General features: G+C 42.9%; 1 protein-coding gene across 1 annotated transcript; it reads left to right on the top strand.

Annotated features, from left to right (window-relative positions):
- The first annotated feature begins 4,195 nt into the window (after positions 1–4,195).
- Positions 4,196–20,347, top strand: SLC51A (solute carrier family 51 member A). The gene is made up of 9 exons (XM_006200918.3): positions 4,196–4,668; positions 5,275–5,369; positions 15,250–15,404; positions 16,271–16,344; positions 16,780–16,938; positions 17,502–17,613; positions 17,903–18,049; positions 19,564–19,669; positions 20,211–20,347. Exons 1-9 carry the CDS (start codon positions 4,631–4,633, stop codon positions 20,345–20,347), a joined length of 1,023 nt encoding a protein of 340 aa, XP_006200980.1. The 5' UTR covers positions 4,196–4,630.
- Positions 20,348–20,831: the final 484 nt, after the last annotated feature.

The raw sequence follows: 20,831 nt of genomic DNA, 5'->3' as shown, positions 1-20,831 counted from the left end.
CCCCCACGTTGTTGTAATCAATTGTTCCAGCAGAGAGAAAGCTTTCCTTTCTCTCTTACGACAGATACTAAGTTCTTCATATGTACTAAGTTCTGCAGGGAGCTCTATGAGGTACCTCCCAGACCCCGCTTCAGGAATGAAGAATTTATCCCTCTGATTGCTGGAAGAAAGCCTCAGCTTGGGGATTGCCTGCCCTAAAGAAAATTGCCTCACTCAAGGCCCCACCTCCTTCCAGGGGTAGCTTGCATCCAAGGACTGTTCAACATCAGGATATAAAGGGCCAGACACTGCCCCAGGGCAGGACAATTCTGTGGGGCCATCCCAGCCCCCATGTGACCTTTTGGGTGGCTGAGGTTTTATTGGACCCTTATCACAGATTGGCTTCTCCCTCTGCTCCTCCCTTTCCACAAGTGCTGTTCCCAAAATATTCCCTATTAAATACATCTGCCTGCTAATCTCTGGAATCTGTGGACTTTTTGTTTCATAATTTATTGAATTTAACACCGTGTATTTCGATGTTTGTAGTTTTGAATCCAGGGGGATTTTTGTGTTCTTAGTTGTCATCATCTGAGTCCCTAAACTTATGATGTTATGTAGTAAACAAAGACATCAGAACACAAAAATATTCACTAACGAATGAGAAATGAGGCCCCACTCAAACATCACCCTTAATTTAATACTAGCATCTTCCTTTTCTACCTCGACTGCAATGCAAAACAATATGAAGTGCAGGTACAATTACACTAATCACAAAGTGACATTTAAAATCTTGCAAAGGCAACAGAACTTTGTGATATTGATAGAAGTGGTATTAGAATATAATTTAAAATTTTCAATTTAAAAAAATTATTGAAGTAACATTGGTTTATAACATTATATAAGTTTCATGGGTATGACATTATATTTCTACTTCTGTATACACTACAGCATGCTCACCACCAAAAATGTAGTTTCCATCCATCACCATACAGTTAATCCCTTTACCCATTCCACCCTCCCTCCTGCCCTTTCCCTCTGGTAACCGCTAGTCTGTTCTATCTGTGTGTTTGGTTTGGCTTGTTGATTTATTTTTGTTTTTTGTTTTTTTAAATAGAGAATACCATTTAAATGCCCCCAAAAGTAATCATCCAATAAGGGGCTAGTCTAAAACAGCTTAAAATTGAAGAAGGGGGAATCAGTAAGGTTGACAACATGGTAGGCTCTTAAAAAAAAATGGCCTATGGCTTCATTGGTAAAGTATACTAAATATTAAAGAATGAACACCAATTTTTCTCAAACTCTTCTGAGAAATAGAAAGGGAAAGAAGAAAGAACAGTTCCTAATTTATTATATGAAGTTAACATTACAATGATACCAAAGCCAGATGAAGATATTACATACACACACACAAAATACAGACCAATATCCTTTATGAATATGATGCAAAATCCTCAAAAAATATTAGCAAACTGAATCCAGCAGCATATTAAAAGGATTATATACTATGACCAATGGAGATTTATCCCAGGAATGCAAGAGCGGCTCATCATACAAAAATCAATCAATGTACTACTCCACATTAATAAAGTGAAGGAAAAAAAAATCAATCTCAATGCAGAAAAATCATTTGGCAAAATTCTTCCGTGATTCCTCAACAGGCTAGAAATAGAAGGGAACTTTCTCAACCTGATGAAGGGCATTTATGAAAAATCCACAGCTAACATCATAATTAATAATGAAAGACTGAAAATTTTCCCTATAAGATTAGAAAGAAGACAAGTATACTGGCTTTTGCACTTCTATTTAACATTGTACTGGAAGTTCTGGCTAGAGTAATTAAGCAAGAAAAAGAAAAGTATTCACACTGGAAAGAAATAAGTAAAAATATCCCCATTTGCAGGTGACATTGCAAATTGCATTAGGGCTTGGATTTTGAAAGCCCTAAAGAATACACATACACACACACACACACACACACACTCAATCAGCAGTAACAAGTGAGTTCAGCAAAGAGGCAGCATTTTTCATAATAGCCCAAAAATAGAAACAACCCAAATGTCCATTAGCTGGTGAATAAATGCCATTAGCTGAAATAAATGTGGTATATTCACAAAGTGGAATATTATTCAATCATAAAAGGAACGAGGTACTGATGCATGTTACAACATGGATAAACCTTGAAGACAATATGCCAGATGAAAGAAGTCAAATACAAAAGGCCACATGTTGTATAATTTTATTCAGATGAAATGTCCAGAACAGGCAAAGTCATAGAGACAGAAAGTAGATTAATGATTGCAAGGGGATGGGAGGAAAGAGGAACTGAGAAATACGAGGTTTCTCTGGGGATGAAAATATTCTGCAATTAGATTAATGGTGATGGTGGCACATTATGAATACACTAAAAAAAACACTGGATTATACACTTTAAAATTACTAAAATGGTGTCAATAAGAAAAATTTGAAAAGAGAATGGCCTTGAAATATCAAATGACTGAGGAGCCCTAGGGAAAATTGATGAAATTTGTGGTTGGTTTGTTTTTTCAAAAATAACCCTTACACTGAGGAAGCTAAAACTGAAGTGATAGGTGTCTTATCATGTTAACATGTTTTTGTGAGGAATATTAAACCAAAAAACATAAATGAAGAATTTGTTCTGCTGGATTCTAAAAATCTGTGTTTGACGGGGAGCCATCCAAAGTTACCTAGAGAAGAATCGGATCCAGCTCATCTTCTTGCCACGCCTTAGCTCTGGATGGGCCAGCCGTAACTAATCCACGGCCACTGAGGGACTTCGGGCGGGGCAGAAGTACCACATCAGACTGAAGCCTTCCCTCTCACCAACACCCCATCATTCCTCCCTCATCAACATCCATCCTGAGAATTAGCCCCGTCTCCTCTGCTCCTCCCTCCAGCTGCTTGCTGCCCAGCTGCCGAAACACCGAGAGTCAGCCCAGCAGCCTTCCCTTTCCAACTGCCTCTGCTCTCCAAACCCCCTGCCTTGCCTCTCTCAGCCCCCAGTTCTGTCCTGAAGAAGCTTCTGGGAATATCCTCAGCACCCTGTGTTCTGCTCTAGGGAAGTCTAAAGTTCAGGGCTTTAGGCAATTAACCTCAAGGCCTCTCAGTGGGCTAGAGATGAATGACCCAGGGAGCGCTCCTGCAGAAATGGTTAGAGGAAGCTGAGTCACCCTGTGTCTTTGCTAGGGCAGGGCCCAGGGGATTGACCCCCTGGAGGTCAGTGCCCTCCTCTTTCTGTTGTGCCCTCACCTCCACCTTAGGAGGTAATTGGCCCCTGAGACTCCTGGATCACTACATTGTCCTGTCCAGGGAACTGTACTTTAGGACAGGGGTGAAAGAAGGAGAGGATTCAGCTTGACCCTTGAGAAATATTTTGAGGTGCTTTGGGACAGGAGCAGGGAGTCCTCCTGGTACCACATCAGTAAGTGCTTCCTCTGATTGTGTATCTACTCACCAACCCAGAGCAGGGAGCCTCCTCTGCCTTCCCAGAACTGACTCTCCTGACCCTCTCTTAGGAATTTTTTTTTTTTTACTATCAAAAACTTCACACAAACCTCAACAGAATCCCTAATGCAGTTCCCTTCTGCCTCACCTCCAACCTGGTGTCATAATCTCTCTGAGCCTCAGTTTCCTTATCTGTAACATTGGAATAAAGGTAGCATTTACCTTATCAGAGTAATTGTAAGGTTTAAATGAGATGTGGTTCCTGCAGCACCTGGTATACCATAAATGCTCAGTAGACATTAGCTACTGTTGCTGTGATTTTTACTATTTCATCAGTCATGGAACCAAATCTAAGGAGCACTTAGAATATGTGAGGCGCTGTGCTGGGAACCTAGAGGTACTAAGTTTGGCCTCAAATAAGTTTAAATTTGTTTGAAAGAGAAATTACCAATCAATAAGATAGTTCACAAGCACATAATTTGGCAGAGTTTTTCAAGATCTGTCAAAACGCTCGGAAATTTCATTCAGCAACTCTGCCTCTTATATCCAGCCTCCTCCTCATTTGCTGCATCTTCGGGGGCGGTCTGGCTGCATAAGCCTGTCATCAGGTTGTGGGCTGGGAAACCCACATGCACCTCATGCACTGTCCAGCTGGTCCACCCTTCCACACACCAAGGTAACAGCATCAACATAATCAAGGCCTCAGCCCTGACTCTTCCATCTCCAGGGGGACAGAGCCACAGTTCCAGCCAGGTTCTCGGGGAGAGGGGGTTGCTGACCAGTGGTATTGCAGGGAAGATCAAGAATTTTGTCTCTACCACCACCCTAGAAGTTTCCTTAGGAGAAAGTTAGGATGAGGGCCGGCTGGGGGCAAGGGGTGGCCAAAGGCATTTGTAGGAGGAAGAAAGGAGGGGCCACACCTAAGGACAGGGAGGAGTCAGAAGCCAGGGAACTCAGCCAGCAAGGGGATCAAATTCCTCTGGGGTGAACTCTGAGATAGGAACTTGTGGGCACGGGAGGCCTGAGGAGAGAGAGAGCCAGAGGGGAAGACTCAGCCACTCCACCTACCCACAGCCCAGTCCTACAGGCAGCACAGCCGGCAGGAGCCGCCTCCCTCAGGGCCCCCGAACTGCCTGCCCCTCCTTGACTCTCAGTGCCTGCCGGGAAAGCCGGAGAGGAAAGGAAGACGATGGAGCCAGGCAGGACTCAGATAAAGCTTGACCCCAGGTAAGTGCGGGTGGCAGGCCCTGAGCCAGGAGGCAATTGCTAAGCAGCAGGGGGCCCTATCACCCTGGCCTGTCCCTCCCTCCCATCCTCTCTCCCAGGGTCCTTTGGATCCCAGCACACAGAATGAGACAAGACTAATAATAGTCAGGCCATCCCAGGAGTTCCTCAGGGATACTGGGGTTGGGCCAGTGTATGACCCCTCAGAGCCTTAGCTTTAGCCCCCAACCAGGGAGAGAAAGAGCCCAGAGATGAGGGAGATGGGAGGCATGCACAGAGCCCTGATCAGGTGGGGACCTGTTCCTGGTACTAAGGGTCTACTATTTCCCTGGGACCGGCTCTTTCTCCCTAGCCAGTCCCTGCCTGGGCTGCTGCCCCAGTGAAGCTCTTTGAGCACTGAAGCCAGACCTGCCCATGGCCTAGGTGGCAGCCTACCATTCACACCAGCCTGGGCCAATTTTCCATTCCCTCTAAGAATCAGGGTCTTGAGGGGAAATGGACAAGCTCCCTGAACCCAGGAGTGTTTGAGGGAGTATCGAGCTACTGGTGTCCCTTCTACTACCCTCCCCACTCCCCAAGCCCCCTGACTGTAGGCTGGTGTCTCTCCAGGTACACGGCAGATCTTCTGGAGATACTGAAAACCAACTACAGTGTTCCCGCCGCCTGCTTCTCTTACCCTCCCACTGCAGCCCAACTTCTGAGAGGTGAGTCAGGGACCCTCCCCAGAGGGACCTGAAATCAGAGAGAAAAATGAGCATCCCAGCAGGAGTCAGGGCAGCTGAGAGGAGCTAAGGAGAGGTAGTCCTGAACTGGCTGGCCTGGAGGGTCTGGGAGGAAGTGTGTCTAGTGTCTGTCTATCATGGTAAAAACCTGGGAGAAGATCAACTCTTTGAGGAGCCAAAAGGCCAAAAGAGGGGTGTGACCACCTGGCCCAGAGACAAATCTGCAGGTTGGGCCTCCCCAGTTCAAACTGAGGACACTAACCTGGAGCATTTTTCAGACCTCAGGGCCACACGGGGACTCAGGTTGTTGCCCAAATGATCCCAGCCCCATAGAATCCCCTTGAGGCCTGCACAACAGCCTCCTTGAGAGAGAGTCTATATCATTTTAGAGAGGTGGTTATTATGAATAATGTTCTTAAAACTTAGGTGAACCTATAAAAGTATTGTGACAGTGTTGGCCTACTAGATCCTATTACTGAGTTGCTTTTAAAAGTGAAAGGCAGAAGAAGGGACTCTGTTTATTCCCTGAACATCGAAAAAATGACAATCAAATAACCTAGCATCTTGATAGCAAATGTGGCTCACATTCAAATTTAATTTTGTTATCCTACTGCATGACCAACTACCTCTTGGACATGATGTATAGGTGTCTATATCTCTTTGGCATCCCTAACGCCTTCCCAGGCTCCTTCTTGATGTTGTCACCTTAAGAAGTAGACTTACTGAACAGCAGGATGTGATCAGTGTCACTAGGAGGCAGACACGGGCAGAGCCTCAGACAGTGCTTAGCCTCGTTTCAGATGCTGTGAACCAGAGTGAATACGAACTGCCAGAGGGTGTCCAGAGAAGCCTTGTGGCTGCTCTGTGGCTCATGCCAGTAGGCAGATGCTACATCCACCTCCAGGAACCTCTTGTTTAAAGGGTGCGGCTGATGGTACAAGTCTTCCCTCATCCCAGCATTTTCAATCAGTCAATATTGTCTCGCAGAAGACTTCTGACAACATCTGGAGGCAGTTTCATTTGTTACCATGAGAGGGTGCTACTGCTGTCTAGTGGGTAGAGGTCAGGGATGTTGCCCTGGAAACAAAGGAAAGTCCCCACAAGAAAAAATTATCTGGGCCAAAGTGTCATTAATGCTGAGATTGAGAAACCCTGCCTTACACAGTTAAAATGGATCTCCTATGGCTTTGCTACAAAATGTGCAAATAGAAGCACTCAGGATGTTCAAAGCAGGGAGAACATTCTGGGTTCTGGGTGTGGTGGTCTGGCGTACTGCTTTGTTCCCAGGTTGGAGTGGGTAGCAGTTGGAGAGTGAAGACCGGGCACTGCTGGAGTTGGAGTGGAGACATAATGAGTAGGCAGTTTCTCCAGACACTGAGGAGCTGGATCTCACAAGATTCAAAGTTACTGGTGGGGAAGCTGGGGACAATTGAGAGGGCTGGGCAGGTAAGGTGGAGCCTGCTGAGTGTCAGGCAGAGGAGTTGTACTTTATCCTGCAGGCAGAGGAGTGGATGAGGGCTCTGAGATTGGGAGGGGCTGGATAGTGCTTAAGGACCATTATTAATCAGTAATCAAGATGGACTTTGAGGAAGATTTTCGAGAAGCCAAGATGTAAATTGGAGGTTATTGCCCTAGGAAGCATGAGGGACAAGAGTCTGAGCCAGAGCAGTGTCAGGGGAAAAAAGACAAGTTTAGAAAATATAGGCAATCTGGTAAATATCTTGACAAGATAAATGAAGGAAATAAGAGACTGTAATGATGACTCAGAATCTGGACAGCGTTGACGAGGCTGACAGAAATAGGAAAGTCAGGAAGAGGTGCCCATTGGAGGGTGTGTCTTCCTCCTTTATTTATAAACTCTGTTGTTCCTCAAACTAAATGCCATTTAAGAAAAAGCTGTTCTGGATGAATTATTGAATCCTTCAATAATCTGTTTTTGAAATGCCTGTGATATGATTGCAATTGTAATCCTTATAGGATTTTTTTTTTACTGGACTGATCCAAACATTTATATGGAGGAGTAAAGGTCCAAGAAAGCCAAGACAATCTTGAAAAGTGCAAGGAGGGTGCATGCCCTCCCAGAGATTAAGGCTTATAAGAAGACTAGAGGGGAAGGTATAGCCCAAGTGGCAGAGCGCATGCCTAGCATGCATGAGGTCCTGGGTGCAATCCCCAGCACCTCCTCTAAAAATAAATAAATGAATAAACCTAATTACCTCCCTCCTCAAAAAAAAAACAATTAAAAATTTTTTAATTAATAAAAAGAAGACTAGAGTAATTAAAGCAATAGGGTAATAACTGCAAGGGGCCTGACAAGTAGAGAAATGAAATAGAATAGTGGGCTCAGAAATAGACCAGTGTGCCCATTGGGGACTTGCTATATGAAAGGATGCTACACACCTCAGTGGGGCAGGATGGACATTTCAAGAAGTGATGCTGGACAATTGCCTGCCCTTATGGCAAATAAATAAACATAAAAATAGCTCCAACCTAGCTTTAATTCAGGTATATTAAGTACCAAGTATAAAGTGCAAACATTTTTACAAAAGAAAATATGGAAAGATATCTTTATGGTTGGGAGTAGAGAATACTTTCTTAAATAAAACTCAAGAAGGCACAAATGATCATGAAGATTGACTACATAAAGCAAGCAAACTTCTATACAACTGAAAACATTATAAACAATGTTAAAAGCCAAACCAAAGACTGGGAGAAGATAGGTTCAAGCTTTATAACTAACAAGGATGATTAGTCAATATAAGAAAAATTACCCAATAAAAATTAGATAAGATATATGAACAGACAATTCATACTAGAAGGAGAAACCCAAATGGCCAATAAATATACAAAAAGATGATCTATTTTGTTAGGCATTATGAAACCACAAATTAAACAATGAAATATCATTTCACTGTTCTCTTAAAGGCAAAAATTAAAAGTCTGATAGTTTCAAGTGATGGTGAATTTGAGAGGAACTGTGAACCCTTGTAGACTGCTGGTGGGAGTATAAATTAGTATAACCACTTTGAAGAGTAATTAGACACTTTTAACACTGAAGATTCTCATCTCCTACAACCCAGCAATTATAACTCGAGGTGTAAGAATAGAGGAGCTCTCCCATACATGCCAAAGAGACACATCTAAGAGTGTTTATGGTAACATTTGTTTGTCATAATGAAAATAGTAACAACCATGAAAATAAGGTTGAGTAGAAAAGCATTTTGCGAGATAATGCCATTTATATAGATTTTTTTAATGCAAAGCAATATAATATGTTGAGTATGTACATACGTTGTGAAAAATTAAAACATTCAGGAAAAGATACAAACCAACCACAGAATAGTAGTTAGCCCTGGAAGGTGAGGTAGGGAAGGGAAAGGGATCCAGGAGGTATATTTAGGGACCTTCAAATATATCTGTAACACTTTATCTTTCTAAGAATAACTTTTGAAGCAAAATTGGCAGTATCATAACATTCCTTAAAATGGATTATCAGTATATTAATGTTTGCTCTATTATTCTTGATATTTTAAAAATCTTTGTAATTAAAGAAATTATAAAAGTCATTTTTGACAGGCTGTGATGAAATGTTAGATTAAAGAAACCAGAATACTAAATTTTACAGTGTGATTGCAGTAATACAATATGTATGCACTTTAACCAGGATTATTTTTAACATTTTTTATTGATTTATAATCATTTTACAATGTTGTGTCAAACTCCAGTGTAGAGCACAATTTTTCAGTTATACATGAACATATATATATGTTCATTGTCACGTTTTTTTCTCTGTGAGCTACCAACCAGGATGTATTTTAAAGCTACTTTTTATTGGGCAAATACTACATGCCATGCTAAGAGGTTTAACTAGGGGATAAATAACCTGTCCAAGGTTGTAGATCAAGCAGTGAGTAGAATTTTACTTTGAACTCAGAGCCTATGCTCTTAACCTCTATGGAAACAAATATGCAAAAATGAAAATAATTTTTGATTAGGAACTACCTAGGATTATGGGTGACACTGTTTTCAAAATTTTAATATTCCTATATTGTTCTCATTATTAAAAAATAATCTTCACTATTACACAGACAGTGGGAAATTTGCTAGTTGCTAAAGGTATAATTGTATTCAAATGAGTCAGTTAGACAAGCATTTTCCCAAAGTGTGTTCCTTGGAATACTAATCCCAAAGAGCACTCCATGAGAACAGAACCTGTAGAAAAATAACTTTTGTAAACTCCTTTTTGAAATTAACAATATAAATCAGATTTAAAACTTCAGTATATTCTGCAGGAAAGAAACTTGTTTAACTTTGTTTAAAGTGTTTCCCAGAATCTTTGTGCTACAGGATACTTTTTTTCTGTGATGCCTATTAAGATGCAGAAAAATAAGATAGAGAACAGTCTTCCAAGAAGAGAAATGAGTTTAAGGTAGAGTAGTGGTGTCAGACTATGGATGCCAAGGAACTTCTCTCTCTCAGCTTTGCACCGTGGAAGTGGATACAACAGCCTGTAGATACTGCAAACGTGAGAAAGACAGAGCACCAATGCCAGCAGATAAAGTGCAAAAGCACTTCTGTGTTAACAGTTGGAGTTGCCTCACCCCCACCTTCATAAACGTAAGCAATCTTTAGAGTTGCTCTGATTGCTTATGTTGCTCCACATTTCCTCCGGTATCTATGTGAACACATTCCGAGTCAGCTTGAGTGATGGTTAAGAAAATGAGCTTAGGATCAGGAACCTCTGGGTTTAAATTCCAGCTCCATCTCTTCCAGGCTATGTGACCATGGACAAGGTGCTCAACTCTCTAAGACTAGTTTACTGAAAAAGCTTATAAAATGGAGCTAATAGGAATTCCCATGGGATCCTTTCTTTCATTCAACAATCACTCTTACTGTTCAGGCACTTGGAAAAAGGAACAGAGAACAAGCCTGACAAAGTCCCTGCCTTTGTGCTGAGTTTTTTGTGTTTGTTTGTTTTGTTTTGGTGAGTGTTTTTGTTTTTGTTTTTGTTTTTGGTAGGTGGCAGTTTTAATAAGTAGGGAACTTACATGTAAGGTTTGTCTTGGGCAAGGTGATTAGCTCTCCACGCCTGCCAGAATCTTTTTTTTTTAAACACTTTTATTATGGTATGATTCCTTTATGGTAAACTACACATATTTCAGAAGTAAATTTGATAGATGTATACACCAATGAAACCACCACCACAATCAAGATAGCTAACATTTCCCTCACTCCCCAAATTTCGAATTCCCAATTTATCCTTTCCTAATCCCTTTATACTGCGATCACTTCAATGGGGACAGACAATAAACAGTTAAATAAATACATACATAACCTCACTGGAGGGCAGATAAGGGGCGGAGCAATGGCACATTGGGCACTCAGGGGAGGCTGGTTGAGGAGAGGCATTTGAGCAGAGAGCTTAGTGATGAGAAGGAGCCACAGCCACACGAGCTCAGGGAGAAAAGATGAACAGGCAGAAGCCAAGCGCTATAAAATCCTGGAGGTGGAAACAGCTCACGTGGTTGTTGGGATGCTGAGAAGTGGTAGGAAAATCCTAAACTTCAAATAAACAGAGATGAGTCGAGAAGCAGTGACTGAGTTTGGAGAACACTCTGAGTAGGAGAGGTTGAGGAATCAGGCGAGGAGACCTAGGGTCAGAGGCCAGGAGGGGAACCAGAAGGACTGTGGTTCTGCGAGTCAAGGGGAGGGAGGTTTTCAAGGACCAGGGAATTGTCAAGGACAATGAAGATTGGGAAAGGCTTTGGCCTTGATGGCTTTGGGAAGGGCTGTTTCTACCATCAGTTCTCAGTGAGCTGATGAGGACAAGAGTCAAGGAGCGGGTGGGAGAGTGAGGCGAGGAGAGACCTCCTGCAGTGACTGCCCTTTCCGAAAATGGACATTGGATTTTAGAAATCTACTGAATTAATTTTGGTTTCTGCTATTTGGACTTTATCTTTTGTCTGTATTTTTTTAACTAAACATTTTTACTGTAAAAATAATTCAGTAAATATGAAAATACAGAAAAGTGAAAAGAAGGAAAGTCATATATGGTCCCACCACTCAAGACCAGCACTGCAAATATCGTAGTGTAATTTCTGTTTTCTATGCTTTTATTTAACATTAGTGGAAATCATTCTATACTATATTTTATGTCTTGTTTTTACATGCGTGACATCATATGAATTTTTCACATAATTATATATTAGGCAAAATATGTCTTTTAAAAAAACTTTTTGTGTTATAAAATGTATATTACAGAATAATTGTAAAAGAAAGAAGACAAAAACTACTCACAGTCTTATCACCCAAAGACAACATTACTGATTTTTTTAGCATTTCTAAGCATTTTTTCTTTTTTTTTTTCTAACTCTTTTCTGGAGGGGGGTGCGGCAATTGGGCTTATTTATTTATGTTTAGAGGAGGTACTGGGGATTGAACCCAGGACCTTGTGCATGCTAATCACGTGCTGTACCACTTGAGCTATACCCTCCCCCTAGGCATATTTTCCATGCAATGATTTTTTTAATCAAAATAATATATGAACATGATTAAAAATGTAAATAGCACAAAGGGGCTACTAATGAAAACCAACAATCCCCTGCCCTATTTATTCTTATTTCTAATCTCCCTCCTCCTTTTTGAGCTGATGATTCTCCTGATAGTTGCCTTCAAACTACCATTATTTCCTGGGATATTAATTTTGGACATTATCTGTGGCCACCTCTATAATACATGAAGATTTAGTTCATTTAGTGCCAACCTCTTCCATTTTTTCTATATAATTATGTCAATATTTTAGTTGGCTATCTTTATAGCTATATATACTATACCTATGGTTTATTTCTTATCGTGCCAACTATGGACAGTACTTCTTCACTTTCCATTTTGTAAGATAAAGATATTGGTGCCTCACTCTTCCTTTCAACTCTTTTCTACCTTTTTCTACCCAATCAAATCCTTTAAACATGATTATAATTTTACTGTGCTAATTTTGATTCTGCTTTGTTTATGTAAATGTGTGTTTGATGTTTGTTTTAGGTATAAATTACATACTATAGGGCAATGATTCTAAGTATATAATTTGGTGGATTTTTACCTACATGTACATCTATGAAACCACCATCCAGCCCAAGATATAGAATATTTCCAGCATCCAGCAGGGTCTCTCATACTCCCCCTAGTTAATACTCCTCCAAAGACCACTATCCTAACCTCTAACACCTCTTCAATTGATGTAAACAAAATCAAATCAAACAGTAATTCCATTACGGGGATATATCAAAATTTCTTAATCTGTATTCTTGTTGAAGAACATAATGGGCTATTTCCCATTTGAGCCATTACGAACTATGCTGCTCTGAACATTCTTTTGGTGATTCTAGGCACTCATTCCTATTGAATATGTTTCCAGGAGTGCAGTTTCTGTGTCACAGGGTAGGTGAGCTTTAATGGATACTAACAAACTGTTTTCCAAAGTACTAGTACCACTCCCAACAGCAACGTATGAGAGTTCCAATTGTTTCTCATCCTCACCAGCACTTAGAATCATTATTCCTTTTAACTTCAGCCCTTCTGGTGGGTATATAGTGGCATCTCACATTTTTATTTCCCTGATGACTGTTGATATTTAGCACCTTTTTATGCTTCTTGAACATTTGAATTGAACTTTGAAAAATTACTATTTAGATCTTTTTTTATTTGTAAAAATTGTGTTCTTTTCCTTACTGATAGGAGGATTCTTTATATATTATGAATATGTCTTTTGTTGGATATTTGTATAGCAAATATCCTCTCTCAATACACATTTATTTAAAATGCTTCCCCCAGTCTGCTTGCTGCCTTTTTTTTTTTCAAACACTCATGAATTTAAACTTTTTGTATCAGATTTGACCATTGTTCTCTTTGTGATTTCCTGGATTGCACCTAAGCTTAGGAAGATCTTCCCTCTGCAAAGTTTTGATGAAAGTACACTTCTCTGTTTTTCTCTTCTTTCAGTTTTCCCTGTTTGACTTTTAAAGGCTTATCTCTTTAATCTATCTGGAATTATTTTGATATGTGGCAGGCTTTATGTGTATCTCACGATAAAACAATCATGATTTTTAAAAATCTACATTTTTATTGCATAAGGGTAAAATTTTGTGAAAAAAATTCTCCGTGATTTTTATATTTTTAAAGCTTCAAAGAGGAAAAGGTAAAGTCTCTTTTTAATAAAGGACTACAACCAGTCTTCTTAATGTTTAAAACCTGCAGAGCCTACTGGAACAGTATCTAGAGAGGTAATTAAGAAAGAGGCAACAGAGCCACACAGCAAGAGCAACGCCAAGCCAGTAATTTAGTCACCCAGAGGGCGAGGGCTGTGACCTAACTAAATGGAGGGGAGTGGAGGAAGGGATGGGGAGGAGGGAAGAAAATAGCACAGCCCAGTCTTTTGTAGCCAGTGATAGGAAAAGCTTACCACTGACTTCAGAAGTGCAGCTTGGGAGCTGGAATCCAAGGACCACCTTCCCCGTGGCAGGTCCTCCGGAGTCGTCACAGACCTAACTCTGGTCAGAGGTAAAGGGCCTCTTGGATAAAGCAAACAGAAACAGAGAAAAACATGTGCTCTGAAATAAGAACAACCAGAGTCAACATGACATTTTTTGATAAATTCACCTTTGTCCTGGTTGCTCCTTGTGGTGCCGTCAGGTGTGACTGATCCAGCTGACAATGACTTAAGTCTTTACTGTGGCATGGTCGCCTTCCTCCCTGCCTTGGTGTCAGCAGTAATATCTCTGCCTGAGCTGCCCTCAGTCACCAAGACATAGGGCAGGCCAGCCAATACCTTTCTCATAATGTCCTCCCAATGCAATAAGACAACGGACTGGACTCTGACAGTCTTCCCCAACTTCTTCCTGTCATCTAGCCAGTTAGGAGGTGGAAAGGAGTTTGCCAACCAGGGAAGAGACTTAGATAAACGAAGGTCTGGGCTTGTTGGCAGACTCCTCCTGTCACTGAGGACACTGAACCCTTTGTATAAAACTAATTGTTGCATTGATGAATCACATGTCCAGCAACAAATACTATGATTATATTAATGTTCTCCTGTTAGCAATTGTGAGGCCAGAGTAGCTTCACTGGTGTTTGTTAAAATGTTTATCTTCTGGCTATTGCCATTGTTGGGTGAGGTGGTTTAAAATGTAGATTACTGGTTCCATCCCAGATCTATTGAAATAGCATCCCTGACGGCAAGGCCTGGGCAGCTAGTTTTTAACAGCTCCTCAAATAACTTGAATAAACACTAAAGAGAGCTACTCAACCACATTTGGTATAAGACTAAGTGTGAAGCCAACATGGGTCAAATGTCCTTGGAGACTTTACTTGTACCCATTTGTTAAAGTCCCTTCCTAATGTCCCAGTTTTGTGACATAATTTTTGAAATAAAACTTAAACAGCTCTAAGTAAAGCATGAATTATATTCTGCTTCAATTATGTTTATTGGTCCCCGTCTGCTAGCATGACACCTGATAATGAGATAGAAAAGTGAGTAGGCCCTGTTGACCTCCTAATTCAGAATTTTTGCTGATATTTGCTAATTTGCAATATAAACTGGTTTGGTGTCAATACCCCAGTTCAGGTAAGCCTTACTGTACCTGTAGTTATTTGGTCTAGTCTCCCATCTCCGCAGAAGAATGACTATTTCTTAGTCACATGTTGGATCTGTAGGTCTAAGAAAAAGCCCATCTTTTGCATGGAAGGGAACCTAGACCAGGTAATTCTAGATATGGTAAAGCAATTTAGATTCAAGTGAGGAAGCCTACATCTTCTGCTCCTCAGTTGTGGTCTTTACCTCACTGAAGTCTGCCTTCTCTTTCCACTCTAGCATTGGGTCCTGTGGAGATTTCCCTCACGGTCATCATGACCTTGCTTGTCCTGGGCTCAATCGCCATCTTCCTGGAGGATGCTGTCTACATACACAGGAACACTCGCTGCCCCATCAAGAGGAAGACTCTTCTCTGGATGAGCTCTGCACCCACGGTGAGGGTCTGGTAGCTGCTCTTTGAGAGGGACCAGAGAGGAACTAGGGTCCATTTTGAGGATTCCTTTAAACTCAATAATTCAAGTCAGCAATGAGATGCCTTCCTCTACCACCTTAGGGTGGGGGTTTTAATCTGATTTCTGTTTGCAGTCAGGACCCCTTGCTTGGAAGGTCAACAGACAGTGGGATGGAGTATTCAAAACTTTAGAGCCACCGAGACAGCTAGAGAAACTGCTCAGCCCACCAGCAGCCCCACTCACTACTCCCTCACTATGATACTGCTGTTAAAAGCAAGCCTCCTTCCTGTACAGACAGAGCAGTGGTTCCTCAGCAGGTAGTAGGAGAAGAATTTTCCCCCATGGGGTCATGCTTACCCTACCCTTATATTGTAGGTCCTTTTAACTCCCCCACAGCCATTGGATAGCTCTTTGGCTTGCTCTCAGGCCATAAGGTAGGACTTCTCTTTCCTTGTGGTGAGCTCTGTGTCTGTGTAGGGTGAAGAACAAAGTCCTTGAGGCTCTTTCCTGCCAGATAACATCTGCCTGGGCCATCTCAAGTCATCAGGGATGCTCTAATAACATGGGATGTTGAAAAGGAAGGGTTGGATCTTGATCCACTTACTTCTAAAGACAAACTAACCTCCTATCCCACCAATATAGGTTGAGAGAGTCTTCAAAAGAGCCCCTGGCAAAGTTTGACAGCTGTATTTTTTAAAAAGTTTTAATTAGTTATTTTTTTCAGCTGGCCACCTTTAAGTAATGGTGCCTCAAATGTTTACGTTTCGCTTCCTTAAGTCCTTGAAGCAAAAGGTGAGCATGAAGTCTCCCTCGTTGTCCTAACCTGCTCTTTGCTCCTCTCCAAGCAGACAGTGTCTGCATTCTGCTGCTTTGGTCTCTGGATCCCTCGTGCCCTCACACTTGTGGAAATGACCATAGCCGCGTGAGTGTCCTGCCCCACCCCCAGCTCTGGGCTGTATATCCTTCTGGGGTCCTCTCTCTGCCCCCTTCTCTCCCAGACTCCAGAGTCCATGTCTTCTTTTATCCCCTGTCCCTTCCATAAATCCCTGCAAACCAGCTGATCACAAATCTAGCACTTTCCAACTTGTGCTAATCCAGGTCTCTTGAACTTCTAGTTCATCCTCAGGCACCACTTTGCTCCCATAGCCCAAAATTGCCCTCTTCCCACCCTGTCCTCTCTCTCATTCCTCTTGGGTCACACATTTAGAACAGCCAGTCCCTACTGTGATCCCTTCAGGAAGCCCCACCTCTCCCTGCCTCCTTTGCAGTCTATTTTCCTTTGGCAGCACAGGGTATCCCCTCAGCTGCTGCCACCTCCCCTTCTGTGTACTCAGGCCCACCTCTCTCCTCACTCTAGGTTTTACTCAGTGTACTTTTACCTGCTGATGCACGTCATGGTGGAAGGCTTTGGTGGGAAGGAGGCAGTAATGAGGACACTGAAGGACACCCCAGTGAGGATCCATACAGGCCCCTGCTGCTGCTGCTGCCCCTGCTGCCCCAAAATCATGCTCACCAGGTAAGTTGGGAGGGAGAAGCAGCGGGAGGAACAGGTCAGCCTCTGCCTACACTCTCTCTGGAGACTTGTTGGCTCTCACAGCCCTGCTTCAAGTCTCTTGGAACAAGGCTTGTATGGAACAAAACCAGTGATGAGAGGGTGGGCATCCCACAGCCCGCGCCCTCGCACTGGGCGCCCACCCAGAGGTGAGAGGAGCAGAGGAAGGAGAACTCCGAAGTTCCCGTCACTTAAGCTCACCGCCCCCTACAAACTACCACCCAGAGCAAACTAGACTTTGGGCTATTTACTTTCCCTTTTTTGTCCATTTTGGGTTGTAAAGTTGGGGTCAACACTCAGTTCTTGCTCAAAAGGCAGCATTCCAGTCTGACGGTGAGTGGGAGGCAAGAGGGAAGGTTCCCAAGGCTGTCAACATTCTGGCTTTTTCCTGAGTCCACATCCGTTTAACCGTTGGGTGACTGTGACGGCAGCTACGCTTCAGCCCAGGAGCCCAGTGAGGGAGCAGGAAGGGCTTCTTGGGGCGGGTAGTTTGTTCACCCATGTTCCTAACCCTCTTCCCTCCTCAGCAAGAAGCTTCAGCTCCTGATGTTCGGCCCCGTCCAGTATGCCTTCCTCAAGATAACACTGAGCCTAGTGGGCCTGTTTCTCGTCCCTGATGGCATCTATGACCCATCAGACGTAAGCAAGGACTGAGGGGCAGCAAAGCCCAAGATTCATTTAATACCTTTGAGCTCTAGAAGGAAGAGTTGGGGCCAATATCACCTGATACAGGGCCCCAGGGGTGGGGTAGCCCCAGGGACAGGGTGACTGTGGAAAAGTAGAGGCTCGCGGACTCCAGTGGGAAGAGAGGGGGTGGGGAGAGGCCAAGGCTTTGGGCTTTTTTACTTTCCCCACCATGGGAGAGGGGAAATAAAGGGAGGAGAAAGGGCCTGCCTCCCTCGCTGACTACTTCCTGGTCTGCCACCAGATTTCTGAGAGGAGCACAGCTCTGTGGATCAACACTTTCCTCGGTGTGTCCACTCTGCTGGCTCTGTGGGCCCTGGGCATCGTTTTCCGTCAAGCCAGGCTGCACCTGGGCGAGCAGAACATGGGAGCCAAATTCTATCTCTTCCAGGTAACCATACCCCGGGAGAGAAAGATGGCTAATAATCAGCCACAAATAATTGGGGTTCAGAGCCGAGACTATTAAAGGCTAAAAGTGGGTCTGGGAAGCTTCTTAAGCCTTAGGTTTCCTGTGAGATTTGGAAAATAATCCCTGCCCTTCCCCAGTTTTGCTTTTCTGTGCTGTAATAGTCTCCTGGGACTGGTGTAACAAAACATCACAAATTGGGTGGCTTAAAACAACAGAAATTTATTGTCTCACAGTTCTAAAGGCTAGATGTCCAAAATCAAGCTTTCAGCCGACCCACACTCCCTCTGAAACCTGTCAGGGAGAATCCTTCCTTGATCTTCCTGACTCCTGTGGTTTGCAGCAACCCTTGGCATCCTTGGCTCACAGTGGCATCACTCCAATTTCTGCCTCCAACATCACATGGCATTTCGCCCTCATGTGTCTGTGTCTTACGTCTCTTTTCCTCTTCTTATAATGACACCAGTCATATTGGAATAAGGACCCACCCTACTCCTACTAACCTCATCTTAACCTAATTACAACTAATTAGTTAACCAAAACAATGATGCTATTTCCAAACAAGGTCACATTCTGAGCTACTGGGAGTTAGGCTTCAACATATCTTTTCTGGGGACACAATGAAACCCATAACACATGTGATTATCCAACCTTAAATTCTTATGTCTTTGCTTTTTTCTTCTTCTCTACCCATTACTTCTAAAAACCCTATAGTTTGTCACCACCAGCAATATCAACATTATCACAGCTACAACTATGAACTACCTGTACCACATAGACATTTTTCATACATAAATTACATTTAAATGTTCACTACAATCTTAAAGAGTCATTACTATTTCTTTTTGACCAGTGAGGAAACAGATGTTATGGGGCTTGCTCAAAGGCACATAAGGCTTGGGACTGGAATTTAAACCTAGATCTGTCTACTCCTAAACCCACATCCCTTCTTCTCATCACATTGCCTCTTCATCTTCACATCTTTTCTGAAAATTCTCTCAAAGGCAAATGCAATGACTTCTAGCCCAATATTGTTTTCCTTCTCTCTCCATTATTTCTTCTCCTTGTTGGGCCCTTCTCCTACTCCCAAGGCACAATGACTCCTGTAGAGCTAACAGGGTGATTTCACATACATTCTCATTTGATCTAAGCAAGTGCCACTGGAATGTGAATTTACAGGCACATAGAAGGTAGAATCAGAGGGTCTTTAGGAAGACAGAAGAGCCTGAAATGGAGTAAGAGACTGAAGGGACACAGAAAGGACCTGGGCCCCTTAGGGTCAGGCCATAGGATAAAACCCCTTGATGGCCGAGCCTGCCCATGAATATTATGGGGAAGCCTGGATGAGCCAAGTCTGCCCAGAAGAGGCTGTGCTTTAGAAAAGTGTACTCAAGAGAGGGCAAGTACCAGGACACATTTCAAACACAGCAGTGGGCCAGCTGTCCTCAGCACCATGGATGCTGGGCCCCCTGCCCTCACTTTTCTTTTCTGTTCTGCAGGCGCTCCTTATTCTGTCTGCCGTGCAGCCAGCCATTTTCTCAGTCTTGGCCAACGGTGGGCAGATTGCTTGTTCGCCGCCCTTTTCCTCTAAAATCAGGTCTCAAGGTGAGCACATAGGGGCGCCTATCCCAGGCCAGGATGGACAAGACGGGGAGGTCAGGGAAGAGAGGACCTTAGAACAGAAGGTGGGCCAGCCAGCCTCAGAAAACTCAGAATATTCTGCTCAAAAAGGAACCTCCAAGAAATCTAGCTGAGGCTCTACTAAGGAGACTGTGACTTCTGTGATCACACAGAGGACAGCTGCAAGCCCACAGCTTCAGGCCAGTCCTGATGGCCAACCCAGGAAGCCATGAGTTCAGTCCTCAGCTCCTGGAAGAGGAATGGGTCTGGTGAGGAAGCAGAAGGTCTTGCTGATAAAATATACAAAAGAAATGGAGTTTAATGCTGGCCTCAAACTGCAGAACCAACTTCTGGTTCTGGCTTTACTATTAACCTGCTATATTACTTCTGACAACTTAATATCTCTAGGTCCTGGTTTGAGAAGAAATTAGATAAAGTGTTGTTCAACTTATACGCCAGGGCTGCTAGTGGGATTCTGCATCTGTAAGTTAGCATAACCAACATTATATTTCGCCCCACGCTGCAGTGATGAACTGCCATCTCCTCATCCTGGAGTCCTTTCTGATAACTGTGCTGATACGAATGTACTACCGAAGGAAAGACAGCAAGGTTGGGTATGAACCTTTCTCTTCTCCAGATCTGGATTCAAACGTCAAAGCCTGAGGTGGATGACTTGGACAATCAAAGAGACACTGTACTCATTAGATGGGCACAAGATTTCTTTACTGACCCCCAACCTTGACCAAATGGGGGTGGTTTCCATTGTCAGCACAAGCTGGCAGATCATGTACACTTGACTATAGAGACAAATGTGAACTATGCGATAGGATGAAATTGTTTTGGATCTGGCCTGAGGAAGGTATTTTAAGTTTTATAATAAACAGGATGGAGTTTGATATTCTATAACGGGGCACAGTGCCTTTGTGGGTGCCACTGTCAGCCCTTAAAGCTTGTATATTAAAAGGTCACTCTCAATCTTTCCAAACCAAATAAAAGAGTGAAGAGTATATCATAGTTTTCCTAGTATAATAACAGGAACAGAACTCAGCCAAGCCAAGCAGTATGAACCCAAAGTCTCAAAGAAACATAGACTTCTGAAGAGCAGATGGATAGTGTTCCTTCTCTTACAGATATGTCATTAGGGCAC

This window comes from Vicugna pacos, chromosome 1 (assembly GCF_048564905.1).
Source record: "Vicugna pacos chromosome 1, VicPac4, whole genome shotgun sequence".
Lineage (NCBI taxonomy): Eukaryota > Metazoa > Chordata > Mammalia > Artiodactyla > Camelidae > Vicugna > Vicugna pacos.
The sequence above is the reverse complement of the archived record's forward strand: the minus strand, read 5'-3'. Positions and strand labels throughout refer to the sequence as shown.

Excerpts from the sequence above, each read along its gene's own strand:
- SLC51A (XM_006200918.3), top strand. The coding sequence starts at position 4,631 with ATGGAGCCAGGCAGGACTCAGATAAAGCTTGACCCCAG. Across the intron at positions 16,345-16,779 it reads GTGGAAATGACCATAGCCGC|GTTTTACTCAGTGTACTTTT; the intron begins GTGAGTGTCCTG and ends TCCTCACTCTAG. Across the intron at positions 16,939-17,501 it reads CCCAAAATCATGCTCACCAG|CAAGAAGCTTCAGCTCCTGA; the intron begins GTAAGTTGGGAG and ends TTCCCTCCTCAG.